This window comes from Otolemur garnettii, unplaced genomic scaffold (assembly GCF_000181295.1).
Source record: "Otolemur garnettii isolate 467f Iridium unplaced genomic scaffold, OtoGar3 scaffold00008, whole genome shotgun sequence".
NCBI classification, from domain to species: Eukaryota; Metazoa; Chordata; class Mammalia; order Primates; family Galagidae; genus Otolemur; species Otolemur garnettii.
This window is the reverse complement of record NW_003852403.1, coordinates 29,625,659-29,648,990: the sequence shown is the minus strand read 5'-3', so window position 1 is coordinate 29,648,990 and position 23,332 is coordinate 29,625,659. Positions and strand designations below refer to the sequence as shown.

Sequence of the window (23,332 nt, the reverse complement as noted above, 5' to 3'; positions counted from 1 at the left end):
TGTGCTACAAAGTGTCTAGTGTAGTTATACATTTCTACCTTTTTGTAAGATGATGGTTACAGATGATGATTTGTAGTATTGCTGCACTTCAGACAGAGACGTTACAGGATTTTTCTTTTTCTGTTTTATTGTTGTTGTTGTTGTTTTGTCTCAAACCAACATTGTGCTAGACAAGCTATATTTACAGTTCAGAGTTCACAGGTTCTATTCTATTATTGTGGACGTATACATAGGAATCTATGGGATCAAAGATTCCTATTTAAAACCAATATGTGAGGGAAGTGAGAGAAGACTTTTCAGGGGAAGTTATAAGGGTGAAGATTCAAACGCACAATGTTTTTACATGTAAAAATCATAGGGCATTGCAGACTGAGAAAAGGCCAGGGTGAATTTACGGAGTGCTAAACATGAGAACTGTGTATTTTGTATAGTGAAAGGGGAGGCCCTAAAAGGGCAGTGGTAAGAGGTAAGGCGGGCAGGTGCAGCTCGGATCTTACTTCTGCTGTTACCAACTTCATCGCCACCATGAGGATTAAGGTTTTAAGCTGGTCAGTGTGCAAAGTCTCTCATAGTTCCTTAACAATGGCTTTCTCCTACTTCCTATTCTCTGATTCTGTTTCTTTTCCTTGGATGTCCTATAACATTTCCTGCCCAAGTGAACTTGCACTTGTATGTATCCACTACTGACTGTCTGAATTCACCTGCACCTCCGTCTGAACGCCAGCCAGGCAGACACCTCATTTCACTTGCCTTACATTCTCAGCACCTCCCCAGGAGACCAGGATCTGTAGGAACTCAGTACTTTTTTCTTAAAATAAATAAATATTCCATCATTTCTTTATTAATAATAAAGAGAGGATGTAAAGATTTTAAAAGAACATATATATTGAAAATAGAAAAATGATTTTGAGAATGGATTATTTTATCTTATGTTAATTAAATATAACCTTCATTCCATTAAAAAATGTGGAATTAATTTATAAAAAAGTTTTCTGCGCCATGTATCAATTGCTTTATTATAATTTTTTATAAGCTATTTGGGGATTATCTTCTTTTATTTTCTATGCTGTCATAAATACTGGACAGTAATGCTTCATTCAGATCATAATTTAATAAATATTTATGTAATTTTGTTGAATTAAATAAGTAGAAGGTGTTTTGCATATATCACTAGAGTTAATAATACCCAAAATATCTTTCTTTTAATAGTTTGGTTTTGTCTCTTATCTTAGCCTAACATAAAATGAAACAATCTATTCCTGCTCTCTCAATCTTTAGCTGGTTTACTGAGTTGGAATAACAAATGTATAAGGAGCTAATTCACACTGGCCTTATTTAGACAGTAAATGGTATTTAAATTTATTAATTGAAGTTGCCCATTGGAAAGAATATTATTAATAATTGCCCAAGTTCAAAAGTTCCTTCCAGTGTTTTTGATATTATTTAATTAGGCTTCCACATCATTCTTGCTGGCTGGGTCAGTCTGGACAACATATCACCATCTATAAATTTATGTTCTGAATTTTCAACTAGCCTCTTCCTTTTAAGGGAAATACTGAAAGCAAACTTCATAATCCTTCAGTACATTCTTCAACTCAATTTGGATGATTAATTTCCCTCCAGAAAATAGCAATGTCATTATCCTACAGTGAACACGACATTATCCTAGCAGGTAGAATGGAAGTACAGGCATGTGGATTTTATTCTGTTCGAGTCCCAGTTGATGTTTCACAAAACATACGGTAATCTTTTATGATCTAAGCCATTCTTTAAAATGAGGCTAGGTCAACTAAATGTATCACTGAAAAGATTTGTCTATTTAAATTTGGAAGATAGCACTGAATTTTCTCTTGTGGAATATAGTACGATTATACCTAAGTGAAATAGTTTCACTATACTGATAATTGTAGGTAATAATGTATCCAAGAAAATCAGTGATAGGTGTTGCAAGTGGGAACTAAGTAAAAAGTGAAATATAAAACTTCATTTGTTAAATAATCAATGAAGTAATTTAAAACATGTCAAACAATAATTATAACATGTTGGTACAAAGAGATCAGATCAGATCTACTTTGCACAGTGATGTCTTTAATGGAAAACCAAAGACATAGCATAAAAGAAACTTATGAATATTGATGGACATTAATGAAAGTTGAAGTGACAAAAAGATGATTTTGTTCTTATAATTAGTATAGCTAGTAAGTAATTGCAGTTTTTCTTTTCTTTTCTTTTTTTTTTCATAACTGTAACTATGATGCTTTTAAGTAGGGAACAGACTGGAGGAAAACTTTATAAAATCTACAAGCCCTGAGTTCAAGTTAGGGTCCTAATACTTGTTAAGTAGGGGTTTGGGAGTAAAGTATCTTACTTAGCCAATTCAACTATCTTATTTTGGCTTCACATATCTGGGATGCAAAAATAAATTCAATTATGCAAAACTCACAATGTTGTTTTTAAGATTAGAAATTATGGACTAACGTAGCCAGCATGGTGGCTGGGCCTACCAGACATGCTCAACAATGTATCAATCACTCTTGCCTCCTCTTCAGAATAAGCTAGTATAAATTAAGTCCTGATTTAAAATTTATTCAAACTTTATTGGACTCTTATTTTCAATTCTGCAACTAGTCAATATGCATAATATAAAAGCATTCTATAGCTGTCTTCCAAGAAAGGGCCCTTAGCCTTAGTATCAGGTTCAGGCATTCAGGCTGTGTTCCTTGGTATCCATGGGGAGTTTCAGGACCCTGGTGGACACCAAAGTTCTCTGATGCTCAAGTCCGTGATACAAAATTATGTAGCATTTGTATATAATCTATATACATCCTCCCCTATGCTTTAAATCATATCTAGATTACTTATAATACCAAATAAAATGCAAATGTCATGTAAATAGTATTCTATATTGTTTAAAGAATAATGAAAGAAAAAAGTGTATACATGCTCAGCACAGACACAGTTTTTCATTCCAGATATTTTTGATCTCAGCTTGGCTAAATGTGCTGATGCAGGCTAATTGTATATCTATTTGTTTTCTGTAATTGTTAATTATGGCCACAGTCATAAATATGTCTAAAATTAAACATATTCTCTCACTGAAGCAATATGCACCCTCTTTACATAATTGCTACCAAGTCAACTTAGACAAAAAGCTAAGAAAAGAGGTGTCAGAGAGGAGATGAAAGTTAATTTGAAAAGTTTGAAGAGATCCATGATCCTCCGACACAGAGGAGACTGGTGTAATGACTGGAACGGACTAAGGGAACCCACTTCATGTAGAAGATGAGGTTAGTATGAATTGGTAACAAGAGGGAGGGGTCTATGTCAGGCCAGCAAACTGGCTTTGTTTAGTGATTTTTGCATTTTACTTAGAGTGCTTCGTGAAAGCATGAAAGCACGGGAGAGTGTGAGTAACAACAGAATGAAAGGATTGCCTCTTACTAAGAGCACTCAGGCTACTGTGTTAAAAAGATTGGAGGGGACACAGACCTAAGTCCAATTAGAAGAGATTTTTTAACACGCTGGACTAGAGAGCACAGGGGCTTGGATGAAATATTAATAACCAAAATGTCAGGAGCTGTTGTTTCCCGAATCTAAGTTCTTTGCTGGTAGAAGATAGAGGGGTTGCTGAAGGTTATGTCTGAAGTTTGAGAGAAAGAGGGACACTGAGGATGGCAGCAAGAATGTTTGGTCTGAGTAACTGCAAGGATATGAACTGATCGAGAAGTTTGACTAAAGAACTGTTGAAGTAGGAACGAAACTTTTCCAAGTGTGACCTGCAGATCTGTAGATAACAATAGAGTCTGAGGTTAGAGAGATGAGCTAATAGGGAGGGTCCGGTCCTCTGTACAACCAGGGCAGGTAATGGGTGTTACCCATTTTGTTTAAACTCGAGATTCCAAAGGAGACTCTTAAGGAGAAGCAGGGAAAATAGTCTAGAAATATCAATGAAAAGCCAGAAATCCACCACATATCTCCATAACTAGTCTCGTCTCCAGTGGTGACAAGAGAAAACACATGAGTGTGCTACCAAGGAAACGGTGGCCTTTTCTCTGTTCTGGCAGGGGTTTATGAAGATGGGAATGATTCACTCTTTTAGATTTAATTACAGTTATCCTGTCAAGCTGCCTGGACCTGGTGTAGTGGGTCTTTTGAGAACTTTCTGTATTTCCTCTGTGGGACTGTTAGCTTAAGATTTTCTAGCTTTTTAGGATCGATTTTGGTACATTATAGTTTTATAAAATTACCCATTTAGGTTTTTTATTTTTGCTTACTAAAGCAAAGTTGTCCCTGATGAATTTTTAAATTTCTTCTATTTCTATGGTGCTTCCCCCCATGAATTTATTAGATCAAGCTGGGCTTTCTCCCTTGTGTCCTGGTTAGGTTCCTAGTAGTCTAGTCATCCTGTGTCCTTGTGACTTTTGTTTCTCTTATGAAGAAGCATCATGACAACCACACAGAAATTTGATGAGATTTCTCAAAATTAAAAGTGCAGGCTAATTTCATTAAATAAGATGTCAACAAACATATCTCAACAGTTTATTTTAAGAATAAAACATCTGGCCTAGTAGAATTATACCAGGAATGCAAAATAGGTTTATTTTAGGAACTATATTAAGATCCATCATCATCCCCTTCTCTCCAGAAGAAAAGCCATTGCTCTCTTCATGTAAGAATGTTTATTTAACCTGAAAACTACCACTCTTACTTTTAAAGTCAATAAAATAGGAACAGATGAATACTTCGTAAGAGACCATGAAATAAAGAGTTCTGGTACAGATTCCAGACCCCCAAAATACTGTTGGTTTTAGACACATGCACACGAAAAATCACCATTTTTAAATATATTCTTGAATAACATAGGAGAATAAACTAGAAACTACAAAATTTAAGAGAATTGAATAAGAAAGAGTTAAAAATTAATCTAAAGAGATTAACCATTCCTTTATGTAAATCCCAGCCCATTCAGAGATACAAGGAAGAAAGGAATCTATTTAATAAAACCAACAGATACAGAAACTTACCAAAAAAAGAAAAATGTGCAAGACTTCTATAAAGAAATTTAAAAAGAAAAAAAAAAAACAGAACAAAGCAAAAAACTACTAAAGGACTCAAAGCATGGATAAATTAAGTGACAGAAAATTCTTGGATTGAAAGACTTAAAATCAATATGTAAAAATCAGTCTAAAATATAACCACAAGTAGTTTATAAATTTAATGTGTTGCTAAGACAGTTTCATAAAACAACAAAATCCCCATGGAACTTGATTGTTTATAAGTCAAAGAGAAACATTAACAGAAGGAGGAAAACTTTGGAGGGAAAAACATTGAGGTAAGTTAGTTCCAGCAGAAGATATAGCATAGTATGTAGCTATAATAGTCAAAAATGTGTGATATTAGTCCATAAAAAGAGAAATAAATAATGAAATTGAATAGAAATTCTAGAATAAAATATGTATGAAGCTACATAAAGCTATAATATAACAAATGTAACATATCAAAGTAGTGAGGATCAGATTCATTACCCATTATGTGGGGACAGCAGGGTATAGGACTGGAAAAAAATGTGTTTGCATGAATGCCTCTTACTGTACACTAGGATGAGGCCTAATGCAACATAGGTTTAAGTACATAATATGAGCTTATTAAAAAAGCATTAGCAGAAAATGGAAAATAATCAGGGCTTAAGGTACCACATGAATAAAAGTTATAACAACAGAAGTCACAAAAAAAGTAATAGAATTATCACTTAAACATGAGAAATATATTCCAATTCACCCATAATCAAATGGACAAAAATTAGATACCATTTCTTATCTATCAGATTGACCAAATTCCAATGTTTGATATTATACATGATCAGGAATATTGGATAGAATTATCCATTCTCAGACTTTGCACTTGGAATTGGAAATTGTTTAAGCTCTATAGAAAGCAATTTGACAGTCAGCTATACTATAAGTTAGAATCATATGTACTTTTTAATCTCATTTCTGGCAATTTATTAATATTGTATGTATTCAGAGTGATGTTATATCTACATTTTTAGTAAAAGAAAGAGACTTAAATTTGAAAGATCATTGATAATGGACTTCTTCCATGGCATTACATATCTAAGAAGGTATATTATATAGCTGTAAAAAAAGATCTGAAGAAGTTATCTACTATTCACATGGGGAAAAACCTGTGATATACTGTGACAGGAAACAAAGGTAGCAAAATGCAGAAGCATATTTATATTCATTCATGTTTTCTTGAAATATATACTGCAAATCTGGAAATGAACCAAGGGACATCTCAAGTGGAAGACTAGAGAGATGCATCTATAATAGTAGGGACCTTGGCCGGGCGCAGTGGCTCATGCCTGTAATCCTCCCACTCTGGGAGGCAGAGGCAGGAGAATCACTCAGGAGTTGGAGACCTGCCTGAGCAAGCACCAGTGAGAGCCCCATCGCTGCAAAAAATAGAAAACTTAGCCAGGGGTGGTGGTAATGTTCCTGCAGTCCAGATACTTGAGAACCTAAAGCAGGAGGACTGCTTGAGCCCAGGAATTTGAGGTTGCCTTGAGCTATGCTGAGGCCACAGCACTCTAGTTAGGCCTACAGAGTTAAGTGTTCATCTCAAAATTAATTAATTAAGGAATACTTTGAATTGTTCTCTTTTCCTCTTTTTACAGGTATGTATGCATGAACACGTACTCATGCATATGCTACCTATGTATTATTTTACATAAGTATATATTCGAGAATTACCGATTCACTGAGAGGTGGCTTTAAAACTCTGGCACTTTACATGCCACCAATAACGTTTGTGAGTTTCTTTGAAGAAAAGAGCATTTCTCACTCCGTCTGAAACCTTGCTCTTTGTTCATACACGAAAACATGCCTCTGATATTTCCCAGTGCCCCATCCTTCTGCGTCTGTGAAATCACAGTTAATTATTTTGTGGTTTAATCTTGTCTGTATTGTCCCTTTCCCACTATTTAACCAAATCAGAATGTGCAGTTCCTGTGAATCTGGTCTCTGTGATTTTCTGATCTAATTTAGATGTTTATAGGATAAAAGAATGCTTGCTGCGCTTCTTAAATTTAATTATGGGGTTAAATGGGAGCGAGGGAAAGACAGCAATGGTTCTCATATAAATTACCTTCTCTCTGCAGGGGGAGCATTATCCGCGGCTTGGACTGTGAGCGCGTAAGTCCGCCCGACTATCAGTTCCACCCCCGGCGCGACAGTGATCAGCCCCGTGGTTCTGTTGATGATGAAGTCGCCCTGGGCCCCGACCAGGATGTCATACGTGATCTCTCCGTTTGACCCTTCATCTGCGTCGACTGCAGTGAGCTACAATTGAAAACCACAACATAAATCCTCTCGGGACTCAACTTTTCACCATCACGTTGGTTTTTCCCCCTCCAAGGAAAGGAACGAGTTCTCAGAGACAAAACAGAAGTAAAAAAAGGTTGTCTTGACAGCTACACCCCTTGTTTTCTTGAACTGAGGCTGCTGTGTTGTTATGATACTGGAGCAATCACAGCAAGAAGGATTTTGTGTTTCCTTGTCTTGGGAGTGTGAGAAGGAAAAAAGTTTGGGGATCTTCAAACCTATCTTTATTAGACTTTAATAAAAAAAAAAAAAAAGGAAAACCATAACAGAAAATCTAATACCCCTGTAGAAAATTTAATTGTATTTTTCCCTCTACCTTGCCTAGTGTTCTTGACACAAAGCACACATTGGTACAGAGTGAGATCTGGAAAAAATCAAACAGAACTTTGCCTTTCATCCTCTCCTTGTTCCTCTGCTCCCCTTACCTTCCATTCCCCTCCTCCTCCCAGAGACTCTTCGGTCTTTTTTGCCTTTTTTATTTACACGTTCTCTAGGAAAGGTTCTTATCCTGTTCATCCTGACTTACAAAAGACTGGTAAGGCCTAGATTGTTAACCTTTCAAAATCAAATAAATGCATTTCTAATTGTTGAATATCTAACATAGCCCAAGATTTTTTTTTTTTTTTTTGAGGAAAGGGAATCTGTACAGAGCTCTTGAAATGACAACACTTAAAACATCTAAGAAGCCAAAAGATTATAGGCTCCAGATAGAAACCAGAGGGTACCTAAACACCTTTAAAGCTAAATTGCGCATATGTATACTCATTTTAAGGCACCCGGCATCTAACAAAGACTATATATGGTTATTGTAGGTGAAAAGAATAACTTAGGAGTTTCATAAAACAGCGTGAAAGTAATAGGGATCTATTACATTAAAAAAGTTTCTTGACTTCTCGATAAATATGATTTTGCTTAAGAGGGAAGCAGAATAGATATAGATGCTAGTGGGAAATTTTATGTGCCTTTCTTAGACATTCACAGGATTTTCCGCTTTCATCATTCCAAAAGTGACGGGTGAAAGAGACAGAAAGGTGGCCCTAAGAAATGTAAATAAAATGCTTTAGAGACCTCCCTGTGCTGAAGGAGCTCTATGGTGCATACATTCTATTTCTATTTTCATTATAGGCCACATTTAAAGTGATAATGTGCACAGAAATAGCAGCAGCAAAAATAATGGAGAAGAAGAAATGAAATCTGAGAGACTGGCAGGGATGCAGCTAAGTGCTGATATCGGGTGTTAGAGGGTGGACAGATGTGGTTGCCAGAAGGAAAGGCATTTCATGAAATGATTCTGGGACTTACGCGACCATGACAGACATACTCCTAAAGGCAGAGGAGAAGAAAACTATTTGCAGAAACAGTCGAAATGAATGATGTATATTTACGGAGAGCTATTCAAGCCAGACAAAACTCATTCCTTCTTGTGTGCGGATAAAATTAGAAAATTAGAGGATAGGGGTAGCGGAGGAGATATCAATTTTGATTATAGTAAATCATTTAAACTAAATGTCTCAGGAATCTTTAATTAAAATTTAGCTCAAATTGGATTCGATATTAACATCCTTCCTGGGATATAAATTGGCGAAAGGAATTTAATGATAAATGGCAATGCATCAAGCTAAGAAGAGGTGTTATGGGGTGTGCTTAACATAGGGACATAGGTATTAGGACTGGTCTTACTTAATGTTTTCATAAATGATGCCGAAAGGGAGGATAAGCTAAATGATAATTAAGTTGAGAAAGGCACCCCTGGGAGGTGCTATAAATACCAGATTGTATGGCAAAGCACAGGAGATAGAAACACCCCCAAACTGCAGAGCCAGACAACCACCGATAAGCTAAGATATTCAGGGACCACAATTACCTTCACAGAAACTATAATACCATGTGTTAGCAGGAGGAAGTTTAAACAAAAAGCCAAAATGACTTCTGTGTTTATGTTACTTAGTTTTATACTATTTTTTAGTCCTTTTGCATTAAAGAATAAAATATTAGGTTAAGAATTAACATAATTTAATTGCACACATGCTAACAAAAATATTTTGAGGAAATTATTGGTGGTTCAAGATTAGCAAAGAAAGCTGGGACATTAATCACTTCTCGGCCTTTTGGCTAAGATCAAGTGTAGAAAGCTGGACGTTGACTCTGAATAGCAAACGATAAGGGGTCCAATGCAAGAACCTGAAAACTCAAGGCATTTTTTTAAACCTCCATGATACCATGAAATAAACCGCCCCTCCTTTATATTATATGATGCTGAGTACAGCTGTAGATGCTGATTTTGCGGTTAAACTATAGTGCAAAATTAATTCAATTGAAGTAATCTGACTCTGTGGTCAGTGACCAGGGTCTATGTGATGGAGGTTTGTATATGAAACCCATTTCTCCTAATTTAGGGGGTGGAAATCTGACTCCTAAATTAAAAAAGGCATGGAGGCAGGGTTGATTTACATGGAGAGGCAAAGTAGTGCTTACAAATTTCAGAAGAGAGTAAAATGAAATCTATGGCTTTTAATTGTTTATTTAAATGTGGTGATCGCTAATGGTAAGAAACACTGAGCTATTGTGCATATGTTTCTCTGGCATAACACATTATAGTTCTTTTCAGGAAGTCTAGTCTTCCCCTCCCATAATCCCTCTTATCTCTTATCACCTATCCCTTCCCCCTCAAAAAAAAAAAAAAATTCTGATTTGCCCTTTCTTTTTTTTTTTTTTTAATTTCTGGCTACATTTTACTTCAATCTCACTTTCCTGGTTCTGAGAAAATGAAAAATATAGTTTTAGGTAAAATGAAAAAAGGAAAGAATATTGAATTATATATAAGCTGTACATGCACAAATTATGGTCTTAAAATGATACAGAGATGGGTTATAAGATGTAGCTTCTAGGAAAATAATCCTAACACTATAAACTATAATAATAGAGTGTATATATAGTATTTTATATGAATAAATGCATTTTTACTAGAAACAAGTTATGGCTTAATCAATAATGAATAGGCGTGTTGTTCATTTGGTGTTTTTGACTCCTACGCACCCTGGGCCCTGGCCTCCAATAAAAACTCCTCATTCTCCTCTGGGGACCCCATCCATATCTGGTGGGGGTGAAGCTTAGCTCCAGGGATAGGAGGGAGACTCAGGTCTGGATACCCTTTGGTTCAAGAATTGTCAAGTTATTCAAGTTTGTACATGCAGGCTGACTCCTAGAACTACTCAAAAGGCTGCTTTTATTTCCTCGAGGTTTAAACTAATAAATTTACATCTGGTGTTTCTGCGCTTTTCTTGTGTTCATTGAGTCAACCTGGAAGACATGGAAAGTCCACATGGAAGATGACAATGTCAGGAAGTAGGGAGAGAATATCATTGTAACAAGATTTCTCTTGTCATCCCAGGCCAAATAGATCATTGAACTTTCCTGATATATACAAATGCATATAAATTATTAAAAAGTTAACTTAATTCTAAATTGTGGCTTTTAATAATAAGAACACCAAATATCATAGAAAAGGCATTTTATCATTAACTATTCTTCTTGGTCTGAGTCATGATTCTTCTTCTTGGATAACTATGCTTGAGATCTTCATATGTAGTATTATGTGGTCATTAACACATGAAACTCTCTGATAGACGCACGATTATTCATTAAAATGGCAAAGATATTGCCATTGAAGTGGAAGAATTCTCCTAGCTTTGTAATCATAATGAGCTATTTAAAAATTATTAAGATAGGGCGGCGCCTGTGGTTCAAAGGAGCAGGGCGCCGGCCCCATATGCCGGAGGTGGTGGGTTCAAACCCAGCCCTGGCCAAAAACTGCAAAAAAAAAAGAAGTATTAAAAAGATAGCTAAACAGCTAAACAAGTAAATAGTTCCCTGTAATAACCAATGGATTTTTAAATAACACAGTATCTAAATTTTGAAATTGAACACTTTTTAAAGTGCGTAGCTCTTAGAATATCTTTCTAAATCTCTTTATTATCCTGACTAATGATTCAAACCAAACAGACAAAAAAAAAAAAAAAGACACTTGACTAAGATTTTGTGCTATTTTGAACTAGAGCTAGAAAATGTTTTTGAAAGCTCTATTTGGTTCCTTTTATAATGAAGTTAAATTGAGAAAGAGAACTCTAAGTTGATAATACTCTACATCATGCAATCTGAATTTACAAATGACTAGCAAATACTGCCTTTTTTCCCTCAAGAACAGAGTTATAGAAGTAAGCTAGGTGAGACTGCTTGGCAGTAAACATAAAATCGAATTAAATTCTAAACTTGACTTAGGGAAATAATGATCTGGAAAAAAACTTTCAAAATAATTAATGAGCACCTGCAGTAAGTTCCAGGCAATGTGCTGGGGGCTAAGTGTAAGTTCTTGGTAAATAACTTGGTTCTGCTTTTTGTTTTTCAATTTACTGTCTTCTCATGAGGGGGATTATTAATGACAAAAATAAATCCGTACTGACCTATTGCGACAAGTACTATTAAAAATGAACACAGAGAACAATGAGTAGATAAAGGGGTAAATGTGAAAGTCCTTTGACACAGGTGGCGTAAGATGGCATCTGAAAGATGAGAACAGGATGGAAGAAGAGGGATTAAGAACAGGTTTGGAAAAGGGAAGGGGAAGTGGGGACCGTGAAATAAAGGGGATGAAGTACGGCACACTTTAGGGTATGCTAACCGTGATGATCTGGGAAAAGCCTAGAATGTGACCATGTGAACAAGATGAACAGAGGCAAAATGGTAAAGGGTTTTGTAGGCTGTGATGAGAGTTTGAAATCACTGTGAGAGACAAGTAAATAACGAATACAGTCACATTTGATACTTAATAGGAACAGCAGCCTCTGCACTTTTTTCCATCTTTTTTGCTGTTCTGTTTTTTGAGTTGAGGGCAAGAACAGCTAAGAAATGTGATTAAGACTTTAGATAAGGTCACAAGAGAGTAGAGGTGAACCCTTTTAACGTTTCTTATCTTCTTTTTTTGAGACAGAGTCTTAATTTGTCACTCTCAGTAGAGTTTTGTGGCATCACAGCTCACAGCAACTTCAAACTTTTGGGCTCAAGAGGTTCTCTTGCCTCAGCCTTCCAAGTAGCTGGGACTACAGGTGCCCGCCACAATGCCTGGCTATTTTTTGGTTGTAGTTGGCCCAGGCTGGATTCAAACCCACGAGCTCCAGTTTATGTGGCTGGCGCCCTAGCCACTGAGCTATAGGCGCTGAGCTAAATGTTTCTTACTAATGACAATAATTATGATTGAACTCTGCCTGTCTTCAAGATACGGCAGGAAGCATTTCACACCTGATTTAGATGACAACACAGATTTGGAAACATGAAGCTATATTGCTTTCTATTGTACACATGGGCTATATTTATACCTTAGTCGTCCGCTGTTATGGAAAGAGATTTTCTCATTTATACAGACACAAATCTGAGATTCTTAATGATCGAAACTGCTCTAGCAACCTTATTTCCTAAATATTTATTTTGATGTAGTGCTTTTTCATTGCTAGGGAGATAGCCTATTACTAAAGAATTTCTTTGTATTCTAACTTTCAGTGTATTTTACCAAGAAAATCTAAAGAGTGAGAGATAGGACTGGGGTTGGACTTTCTTCAAAAATATTAAATGAGGAGCCACACTCTGCCCTTTATAGAATCTCAGATGGTGTCTCGGCTTTGTTTACGCGGTCCTAGATACTCATTTCTGTTTTCTAGTGTGCCATGATGATACTTTTTATTTTATATTTTGCATGTTTAATCCACTTTTGAAACTATAAGAAGCACTGTACTTCAAGCCTTGTATAACAGATGGTGGAATTACTTTTATAATAAGAATTTGTGATATCCTAATTTTCTTCAGATAATAGGTCCTTTGATTATTTGAATTCGACACTGGAAGAGTTAGTGTACCAATACATTACTGCCTAACAATTTTTATTAGACATATAGCTTACTGCCTATTATAAAATTTTGCATCAAAAATGAATACATTTGCATAAAAGTGATATAAAAATGTATGCAATTCATAACTTATAAGGATGTATGAAAATTTTAGATTATATGAGTAAAAAACAAACACCATTTCCCCCCATTAACACAGGTATGTTTATTTAATTTATTTAATTTGCTTCCCTCCACTTCATCATAGCAGTGCTTATTTTCAATGTTCTATCCCTTCCTTTGTATGTGGGTCACTACACAAGTTTTGAGACAGACTATATCATGGTCCATTATTTTACTTCCAAGAAACACTGTTGATAGCATCCTCTGTGATTTACTTGTGTATTTTTCTACTTGCTTGGCTTATTGGTCTTGCTGAGAGGGGCTTTGTTTGTTTTCATCCATGTAGATTTTAGATTTCTGGATTTTTGTGTATCTCTAAACTTTTGTAATGACCCAGATACTATACATTTACCGTCATCTGACTGAAATTACTCTTTTAAAATGGCAAAGTTGGTGGAATGCAGGTAGGACTTCCATCTAGGGTGACTTTAGTAGGTAGATAATTCTTTACCGAAAAAATACTAAGAAAAAATCTAAGCAAAATTATTAAAAACACCACTTAGCGTACCAGAAATTCATGACTACAAAAAAAATTGAGAGGAATCAGTGGCCTTCTTGTTTGGGCCTCATCCCATCTTCCATCCCTCCCACCGTCAAGACCATTTAACCTATAAGAATGGTCAGGGTAGTGCTGGCCAGGGAAAACAGCATATTTGCTCAAAGGGAAGACAGACTCAGTTTGGCACTAAGTTTAAAGGAAACAAGCACAGTAGAAATTAAATGGAAGAGAAACTTGGTTTGGCCAATATGAGTTAGAGTCCCAGTGGGGGTAAGTTTCAAGAAAGCCAGAAATTCAGTGGAAAGAGCCAGAAAATGAGAATTCAATGGAAAAGTGAGATAAGTTACCCACATAGCTCAAAAACTACAAGAACGTTCAGAGAAGACAGGAGGAGGCTCCGGGAAGTGTCCATAAAGAAAGTCTTGAGAGCTGCCTGAACTTTCAATGTCTATCTCAACCCCAACTAAGATCAACTGGCAAGAGGTAGGAATCTTCTGTTTTTGAAGTGCTTATTCAAATAAATTAGGAGTTGTAGATGGAAGGAAAATAGATTAAGCATATTAAGTTCAGACATGTTATTGAAAAAAATAATAATTCTGGTCAAAATTCAGAATTCTCTCTCGGTCACTACAGTGTCTTGTTAGAACTACCAAACAATGAGTCTAGATACTGTTTAGAAAAAATTATTCTGACACTTATTAAATGGTACTGAAGACTTTCTTCAGGAATATTGTGATAGATGTCAAGGCTACTGAAGTAAGGGAGAGATTGGGCTTCCCTCAATTTCAAATACAGCTGGGGATTTATAGCCAAGGATCAGGGTGAGATGATCAGCAGACAGAAATTACTAAGATAAGACATCAAGAATAAGAAGATTCTTGCTAAACTATCTTAAGAAAATTATTGTTAAAGACAGGTCAGGGTGACCAGAATCATGCGTGAAGGATGAGAAAACTGATCAGATATCAAGGGTGCCAGATTCTTTCTAATCTGATTTAACTGAATTTTTGCTAAAATGAAGTGAGACAGGCCAAAGACAGGACCGCAGGATGAGGTCTTATTGATAAGAGGGTGAGAGGTGCCTACAACAATAATCAGTAGTGATAAGATGATGTTATTGACATGTAGAGGACAGTGTGATTTGGTCAAGGAGAGAATTTTGTAAAGATCAGAGAGTTCAGATATCTCACCCAGTGTAAACAAACAAAAACAGGAGGCACACCTTGACACCTCACAGTCAAGCTGCTGAAATAGGAAAAGAATATTATGAAAACATCAAGAATAAAGGAAATAAGATAATGATTCTTAGCTGACTTCTTATCACAAACAAGAAAGGCCAGAAGCACAGGCCTAATACACTCAAAGTACACGGAAAAAACTCACAACCACCTGCCAACCAATATCCTTTATCCAACAAAACTGTCTTCCAAACTAAAGGTAAAATAAAGAGATTCAATCTATCTATCACGATACGTCATACCAGCAAAGGATAGAAACACAGGATAATCTCAATAAATACAGAACAAGCAGTTAACAAAACTCAATATCTATTTATGATAAAATCTCTCAAAGTAGAAGGGAACTTCTTCAACCTGTGAAAAAACAAGCCTACGGCAGGCAGTGCCCTTAATGGTGAAAGTCTGAATGCTTTCTCCCTAAGATCAGGAACAAGAAAAGCACGTCCTCATCGCTCTCATTCACACTCTACTGAATGTTCCAGGCAGTGCAATAAAACACATTGGGGAACAGCAAACAAAACAGCGGCAGATTGGAAAAGAACAAGGAAACCTACATTCACGTGCAGGAGACACAAACATCTACACAGAAAATACTAAGAAATGACGAGCATTTACACACGACTAACACCATTCAACAAAATTTACTGTGCTATTTAATAGATGGTTCAGTCCGAAATTAAATTAATTCCAGCAGAATCGAAAAGATACAAATACTAAGGAATATATTGAACAAAAGAAGTAGTGCAACATTTGCACACCAAAATCCACATTTCCAAGAGCAATGTAAAAGTACATGAAAAACAATTCATATTTATTGAGTGAAAGACACAATTTTGTTAAGAAGGAGATTTTTCATAGTTGACATGATTTAGAGATTCAGTAGAACCTCTATCAAAATTCCATTAGGTTTTTTTCATAGGAATTGCCAAGTTCATCCTAAAATTTATATGAAAACACAAGCAATGTCAGCCACAGTACTTTTAGAAAAGAAAAATATTAAAGGAAGACCTACACTGTCTGGTTCCAAAAGTTATTACAGGTGGCACATCCTTAATCCAAAATCCAAAATGCCCCCAAATCTCAAACTTTGAGTGCCAGCATAATGCCACAGGTGGAAAAGTTAGCCCCTGATATGTGATAGATCACAAAGTACAGTCAAAAATTTCATACACAAAATTATTAAATCTTTTGTAATTAATTACTTTTAGTCTTTGTGTATGAGATGTAAATAAAATACCAGTAAATTTATGTTAAACTTTGACCCAATCCCAAGATACTTTGTTTTTGAATATGCAGTTACTCCAAAATGTGAAAAAAATCTGAAATCCAAAGCACTTTTTGTCCCAGGCATTTTGGAAAAGGGATTCTTAACCTATCTAAGCTGTACTAATCAGAACAAGTTTTGTCATAAGGTGGGCATACAGATTAATGGAGCAGAAATCTGGATATAACCCTTTTTATTTTGGCTAAGTAGTTTCCAGCAAAGGTGTGAAAATAATCCAATGGGATAAAATAGAGTTTTTACAATAACTGCTCGTGGGAAAATCAGATATCCATATGCCAAAAATACACACAGCCATCGCCATCTCCTCTTATCCACGGAGACTATATTCCAAGATCCTCAGCGGATGTTTGAAACTACAGATAAGATCAAACCCACTTGCTGTCACTTGTAACATGTCTTCCCCCAACCTTAACAAGGCACTTAAGCACTGTGGCCTTAACATGCAGTTTAACATGTGACAGCAGAACTGTGATTTTCTTCCTCCATTTTCTCAATTTCACAGATAGAAAATTTCTTCTTATGGTGAATCTTAGCAAATGCAGCATGGGTCTTTTTTTTTCTTATTAAGTCAAGAACTTTCACCCTTTCACTTAAAGGAAGCGCTTTTCTGCTTCTCTTTGAATTCTGAAATGCCACCATCACTGCTCTTGTGCTATGGGACCATTATTAAATAAAGACGTGGTTCCTCCAACATGAGCCCTGAGACCCTGCCACAGCCAATCTGGCAAAGGGACGGCCACTAAGTAACTTACAGGCAGGTCGCCCACAACACGGAGACTCTGGAAAAAAGAATAATTCACACCCCAGGTAGGACAATGTGAGATTACCTTACACTACTCAGAACAGAGTACAATTTAATATGGAGGAAGTGTTGATTTCTATAATTTTCCATTTACTCCTTGAAAGAAAGTAACTGAAACCAGGGAAATTGAAGCCACACATAAAGAGAGACTACCTTGACTCAAAACTGTGCAAAAATGATTTATGTAAGCAAAGCATTTGTACCTCGTATGACATAGAAAAAATTAGCTCAAAACTAATCACAAACATAAATGTGAAAGCTAAAGCTATAAAGCTAGCAAAAGATAATATACAGAAAATCTTTGCAAACTTAGGTTGGCAAGCATTTCTTAGACATGACACCAAAAGTGTGATGCACAAAAGAAAAAAATGATAAATTGACTTCCTTAGATTAAAAGACCTTTTTTTGAGACGGAGTCTCACTATGTCCCCCTCAGTAGAGTGCTGTGGTGTCACAGCTCACAGCAACCTCCAGTTCTTGGGCCCAAGTGAGTCTCGTGCCTCAGCCTCCCAGTAGCTGAGACCACATGTGCCTACCACAATGCCCGGCCATTTTTTCATTGTAGCTGTTATTGTTGTTTAGCAGGCCAGGGTGGGGCTCGAACCCGCCACCTTCCGTGTATGTGGCTGGCGCCCTAGTCACTGAGCTATGGACACCAAACCCTAAAAGGCTTTTTTCTTTCAAAAAATATATGAACAGGAGAGAAAATAAAAAGCAGATTGTAAGAAAATATTGTAAATTCTGCATCTGATAAAGAACATGGACTCATAATTTACAGAGACCACTTGAGAGTCAATACTAAAAAGATAAACAGTGCAAACTTTAGAAGTGGATGGAAGCTTTGGACAGACATTTTATCAAGGAAGATGTACATATGGCTAATAAGTACATGAAAGTATCTCAACATAACATAATCAATCATTTGGATAATGCTTATTAAAACCACAGTGAGATATCACTAGGCACCTGCTACAATGGATTTAATAAAAAACTAAAAATATTAATCATCAATGAAGATGTGGTCATATATAAAATGGTGGAAAGCAGTTTGGCAGTTTCTTAAAACAATTACATATATACTTATCATATGATCTGGCAATGCCATACCTAGGTATCTGTAAACAACCAGTAGAAATAAAAATATATGTCCACAAAGAGACCGATACAGAATACGGACATATTATCCATATGTTACTAAACTGGAAACAGCTCAAATCAGCCGATCAGCTGTGAGTGGATAAGCAAAATGTCATGTTTTTATGTAATGCAATACTACACGGTAATTCAAAGAAACCTAAGTACAGTCTTGACTTACACTAAAACATAGATGCATAAACATTGTGCTATTTAGAAAGCACAATAGTATGAAAGATGAAATTAAAAAGAGAATACTACATGCTATATTTAAAATTCCTAAACAAGACAAATATTTATGGACAGAAATCAGAGCAACGGTTACTTGGAGCTGGAGACGGAAGTGAGTACTGACTGTAGGCAGGCACGAGAAAACTTTTGGGGTGATGGAAATGTGTGGAACCAGATTGCTGTAATTAATTTAAAACTGTGTGAATTTACTAAAAATCACTAAAATGTACATTGTAATGTATATGAGGAAATGTAAATTATTCTCAAGTAAAATCCTCAAGAAACAAAAATAAAATTTTACCCACATGTGATCTTTCTAAACATTATCCATTCTGCCTTTCTACGGCATTAGTAGGATGGTATTCAGGCTCATAGCATATTTATATTTTATGTTATTATTTGAGTCACTTTTCTCTGTTCTTCCTCCTTTCCTCTGCACTTTCCAAAGTTCATGTCTTGGCTATTTGTGAGTCTTTCTCTTTTCAACCTTTATATCTTCCTCTAATTTTAGGGAATTAACTATCAATTTCATGCCATTTCACATAACCTTTTAAAATCTATTTTTCCATTCTGTAAATGAACAAAGGAGAAAGCTTTGGCAAGCAAGGAAGAATCAGATCCATACATGAAAAGTAAAATATATTAGGCAAATCCTGCCTTGGTTCCTTGAATCTGTGTGAAGAAAAGTAATAAATAGAAAACAAAGGGAAATTATGGAATATGAAATGAAGAGTACATAAGCAAAGGCTTCTAGAAAAATACCTCTGTGTTTTCCTCTTAGAGAAGAATCACAGCAAGAGTATAACCCTCTCAGGTGTAATGTGCTTCATCTAGAAAGGGAGTCTGTGCAACGGTCTTCTGAGAGACACAAGCACTATCATTGCATATGAATTATGGTATATGAGGCAATTATAGCATATTGTCTTCTGAGAGACACAGACACTATCATTGCATATGAATTATGGTATATGAGGCAATTATATATAGTACACTGTGTGTATATAGGCTTTGTGTCAGCTTCATCAACGTTGGACCTAAAAAACTAAGAAGGATTTTGGAAATTGAAAACCAAGTTGGTTTGTTGAATCAATTAGGGTTAGTTTTAAAACAAACTTCTTAATCTGAATAAGCAAATTAGGGAACATTCTTTTCCAGTAACCTGGTAACCTATATTCTTTTCTAGTAACTTATGAATAATTTGCCAACGCACTGATTGTGATGAAATTGAATGTACTCAAAGGGCTGGAGGATCAAGGCAGAGGGGAATATTTGTGGAAACTGTGGTCAGTGTTCAGCAAGATGTCACTTGTAAGTATGGCCATCATCCATTCATAGTAATAGTTCCATGAACTAGAAAACAAATTGATCTCCTCCATAGTACCTTTGGTGAATTTTGGACATATTAAAGATCGACAACCTATTGCTTCATGAAACACAAACGATTGGTGAGCTGCAATGACATCCAGAAGCTTTTGCTAGCTGAAGTTTATACCTAAGGGATGGCATTGAGTTATGTTCTCACCACAGATCCAACTCGTAATTGTCTGAGAAATAGTCTTTAATGAATACTATGGTAGTAGAAAAATGTCTGATAGATAGAAAAAAGCTACTTTTGCTGGGAACATTGAGAAAAATAATATGGTAATATTAATTAAAATGTGTTATATTAAATATTTAATCTCTCTGCCTCAGCTCTATGATGTAAGAGATATTTGATCCACTTCTGTGGCTAGGTAAAACTAAAATTAAATAGGTACAAAAATTTTATTTGGACAAGCATCCTAAAATTCACAAGCTCAGTAATATCCACATAGAAAATTTACCAGAAAAAAAATGAATTTACATTTGGAAAACTTACATACATAGGTAAATGTCTCTATCAACGTGTAGACAAAGATATAAGTAATAGAGGATAAGTGGAATACATAGTCTTTCAAATGTTAAGAAAATAAAATCTCAGAAGAATCTATGGTTGTCAATTTGTTTTGCAAAAGGAATTCCTAACTTTACCAAATGAACTACTTGTATACCATGTATTCTGGTGATAGCCAGGGTTTTAGTAAGTCTATTTCTTGTCACTAGACATCATCAAAGTTGCAACAAAAAATTTAAGGAAATTCCACAGAAATATGTAGCAAGGACATAACATATCCTCAGTGCACATGATTTAGGAGACATAAGTCGGATCTGAAGGTCCTAAGACTTTCACTACGCCCTATTGCCAATTGTTGCCTGTCTTCTGTCCTTACCTAAAGCTACATGAACTTGGAACTGGGTGAGCCCTACTGATCTCTCAGGTTGGTAGTCAGTCTGAACTTTGGAGTTCTGCTCATTGAATTATCCCTGGACATCCACTTTTCACAGTATGATTTCTGGTGAGAAAAAACGATACAATGGTTTCACTTTTATGTTTGTTGATTGATTCATGAATCAATGAAATTTTGGAAGTTCTTCAGTAACTCCTGCTGAATTCTCCTGCTAATCAAGAAAATTGCGCATTGCAAATTTATTCACTTCCAGGGTTATTCTCTCGGCCCTTAACATGAAAGGCCTTAATATGAACTTGGAATGGTTTAAAGCTAGAAGCATATCAGCCGACCTGTGTCCCCTCTTCTGTTCAGCATATTTCAGCATGTCCTAGAATAATTCAAGATGATGAGCACCTCAGCGAAGTATGTGCTTGACAGATACCTCTCCTGGGTGTATTATTCAAAAAACAGGCATCAACACCATTAAAGGCACTATCATTAATTTTATTTTTTTCTTCATTTCGGATTAACATGATTAGGTCACATTGTTTGCATTTGCTAGGTAAAATTCAAGTTGTATTGAGCACTTTACCAAGGGGGTGTGCTGTCTACCTGTATACCTTTATACCATTGTGCCCATCATCATTAATTTCTTATGGATATCTCATTGTTACTAAAAATGGAGATCTCATCTGTATATTCTTATTCCTGCTAAAAAACCAAGGAAACAATAAGAAGACTTTAAATTATTTCTTTCTACTACCTGATGACTTGATGGGGCCTTGCTTCTTCATTGTGGCAACTTCCTGATGCTTTGTTAATAGTTTTAATTAATTAAACCTAGACTGTAAATTGGAAACTCAAATGTTCTAACACTAGTGCATTTTCTCATTCTTAACTTATATTCTTATTACCTCAACTCAGAATTTTCTCGAAGTTGATTTCCATCAATTCCTGCCTTGTTACCCTAACCCATTAATTTAAGGACCTATTCTTTAATACGTCTCTAAAAAAAATCTCACATTGTCCTCAATGCTGATATAATCTTCGATGAAGTATAGTCCTCCTAAAATAATTATAAATAATTTATAAATAAACTGATAAATTTATTCAGATCTTATTTTGTGCCTAATGCAGGACTCTGAAGAATAACAACTACAAAAGATATGAACAATAATTTCTGTCAAACAGCAGGTGTTCTTGGAAAGGGGATATGAAAGAGAACTATCTTTAACAGAATTGCTATTATAAGAGGGAAAAAAAGACATTATCAAAAAAACAGAAAAGCCCGTAACGACATGTAGGCTGGAAGAATAAACTGAAATATATTTTATTTCGTTAAAGAAAAGCAAATTTTTTTCATTCAGTTCCTCTTCTCCCCAATGGCAGTCAAATTGCTATCCTTAATGCCTCACGAAATTACCATGTCTTTGGCTGTATCATTCCGTTTCCAATAACAGCACAGCATCTTCACCTGCCTATCTGAATACTGAGCATTTTGGTAGGTTCATGAAGTTCTAATCAGCAATGACGCCTTCCCAACTACTTCAGCCCTAACAGATCATCATGTCCCCTCAATTTTGATGAATTCTAATAATATTCTTCGCATTTTCCATCGAAGTTAGTAATTCAATAATGGTATGTAACATTTTCTGATATTTCACTGTAGAAAAAGATTATTATCTCTTGAAAAATAAAATCCTAAGGGTTGGCATTGGGTCTTATTTATGCTATATGTTTTTCAGATCACCTAGTTTAGTTACTATGCAACTAAAAATCTGAATGCATTAAATTAGGCGTACACCAAGAAAATGCATATATAACACTCCTTTGTAATGTACATCCCATCAAGATTTGTGCAAAGTGTTTTTGTTTGTTTGTTTTCTTCTGCTAGGCTTTCAAAAAAGCCCTTCTGCCCTATTTCAGCATTGCCTTTTAACTCCTAAGATTCCCTGTATTTGAAATATCTCAGTATCCAACTATTTTTTCAGATGAGTACGCTTTGACATTGTAACAAAATTTACTACAGGGGAAGTTGAGAGAGAAAGTGAGATTTTTCTTTTTAAACAATAAGTCAAAAAAAAAAAAAAGCCAAAATACTTGGGAAAATGTTTTATGTCCCTCAATATATAACATCCAATAAAGGGAAAAAAAATTATAAAACACACACTGTATGTTATTTCCTCTAGGGTGGTATCAAATTTTGTCATTATCTAGTACAGCAGAAATATCTGGAATTGTTATAATGAGAGAGAATATTGTCATAATAAAAAATGCACTATGCATATGGTTGTAAAAACGATCATATACAAATAAACAAAGGCTTCATAAAAAATGCAAGCACCTAGGCATTAATTATTGAAATTGGACCATTAAACTGGACAATTTCTACTATGACAATCCAAAAACGTGCTAATTGAAGTAAAAGTAAATAATTGGATTTACAAGTAGTA

At 35.5% G+C, this 23,332-nt stretch overlaps 1 protein-coding gene across 16 annotated transcripts in view; it reads right to left on the bottom strand.

The window, feature by feature from the left end:
* The window catches only part of PCDH15 (protocadherin related 15), a 691,874-nt gene that overhangs the window by 276,767 nt on the left and 391,775 nt on the right, over positions 1 to 23,332 (bottom strand). For all 16 annotated transcript variants that reach the window (XM_003783651.1, XM_003783650.1, XM_023509543.1 and 13 more), the window contains one exon: positions 7,147 to 7,340. In XM_003783651.1, coding sequence (XP_003783699.1) covers positions 7,147 to 7,340 — 194 coding nt within the window. The remainder of the gene's footprint in view (positions 1 to 7,146; positions 7,341 to 23,332) is intronic.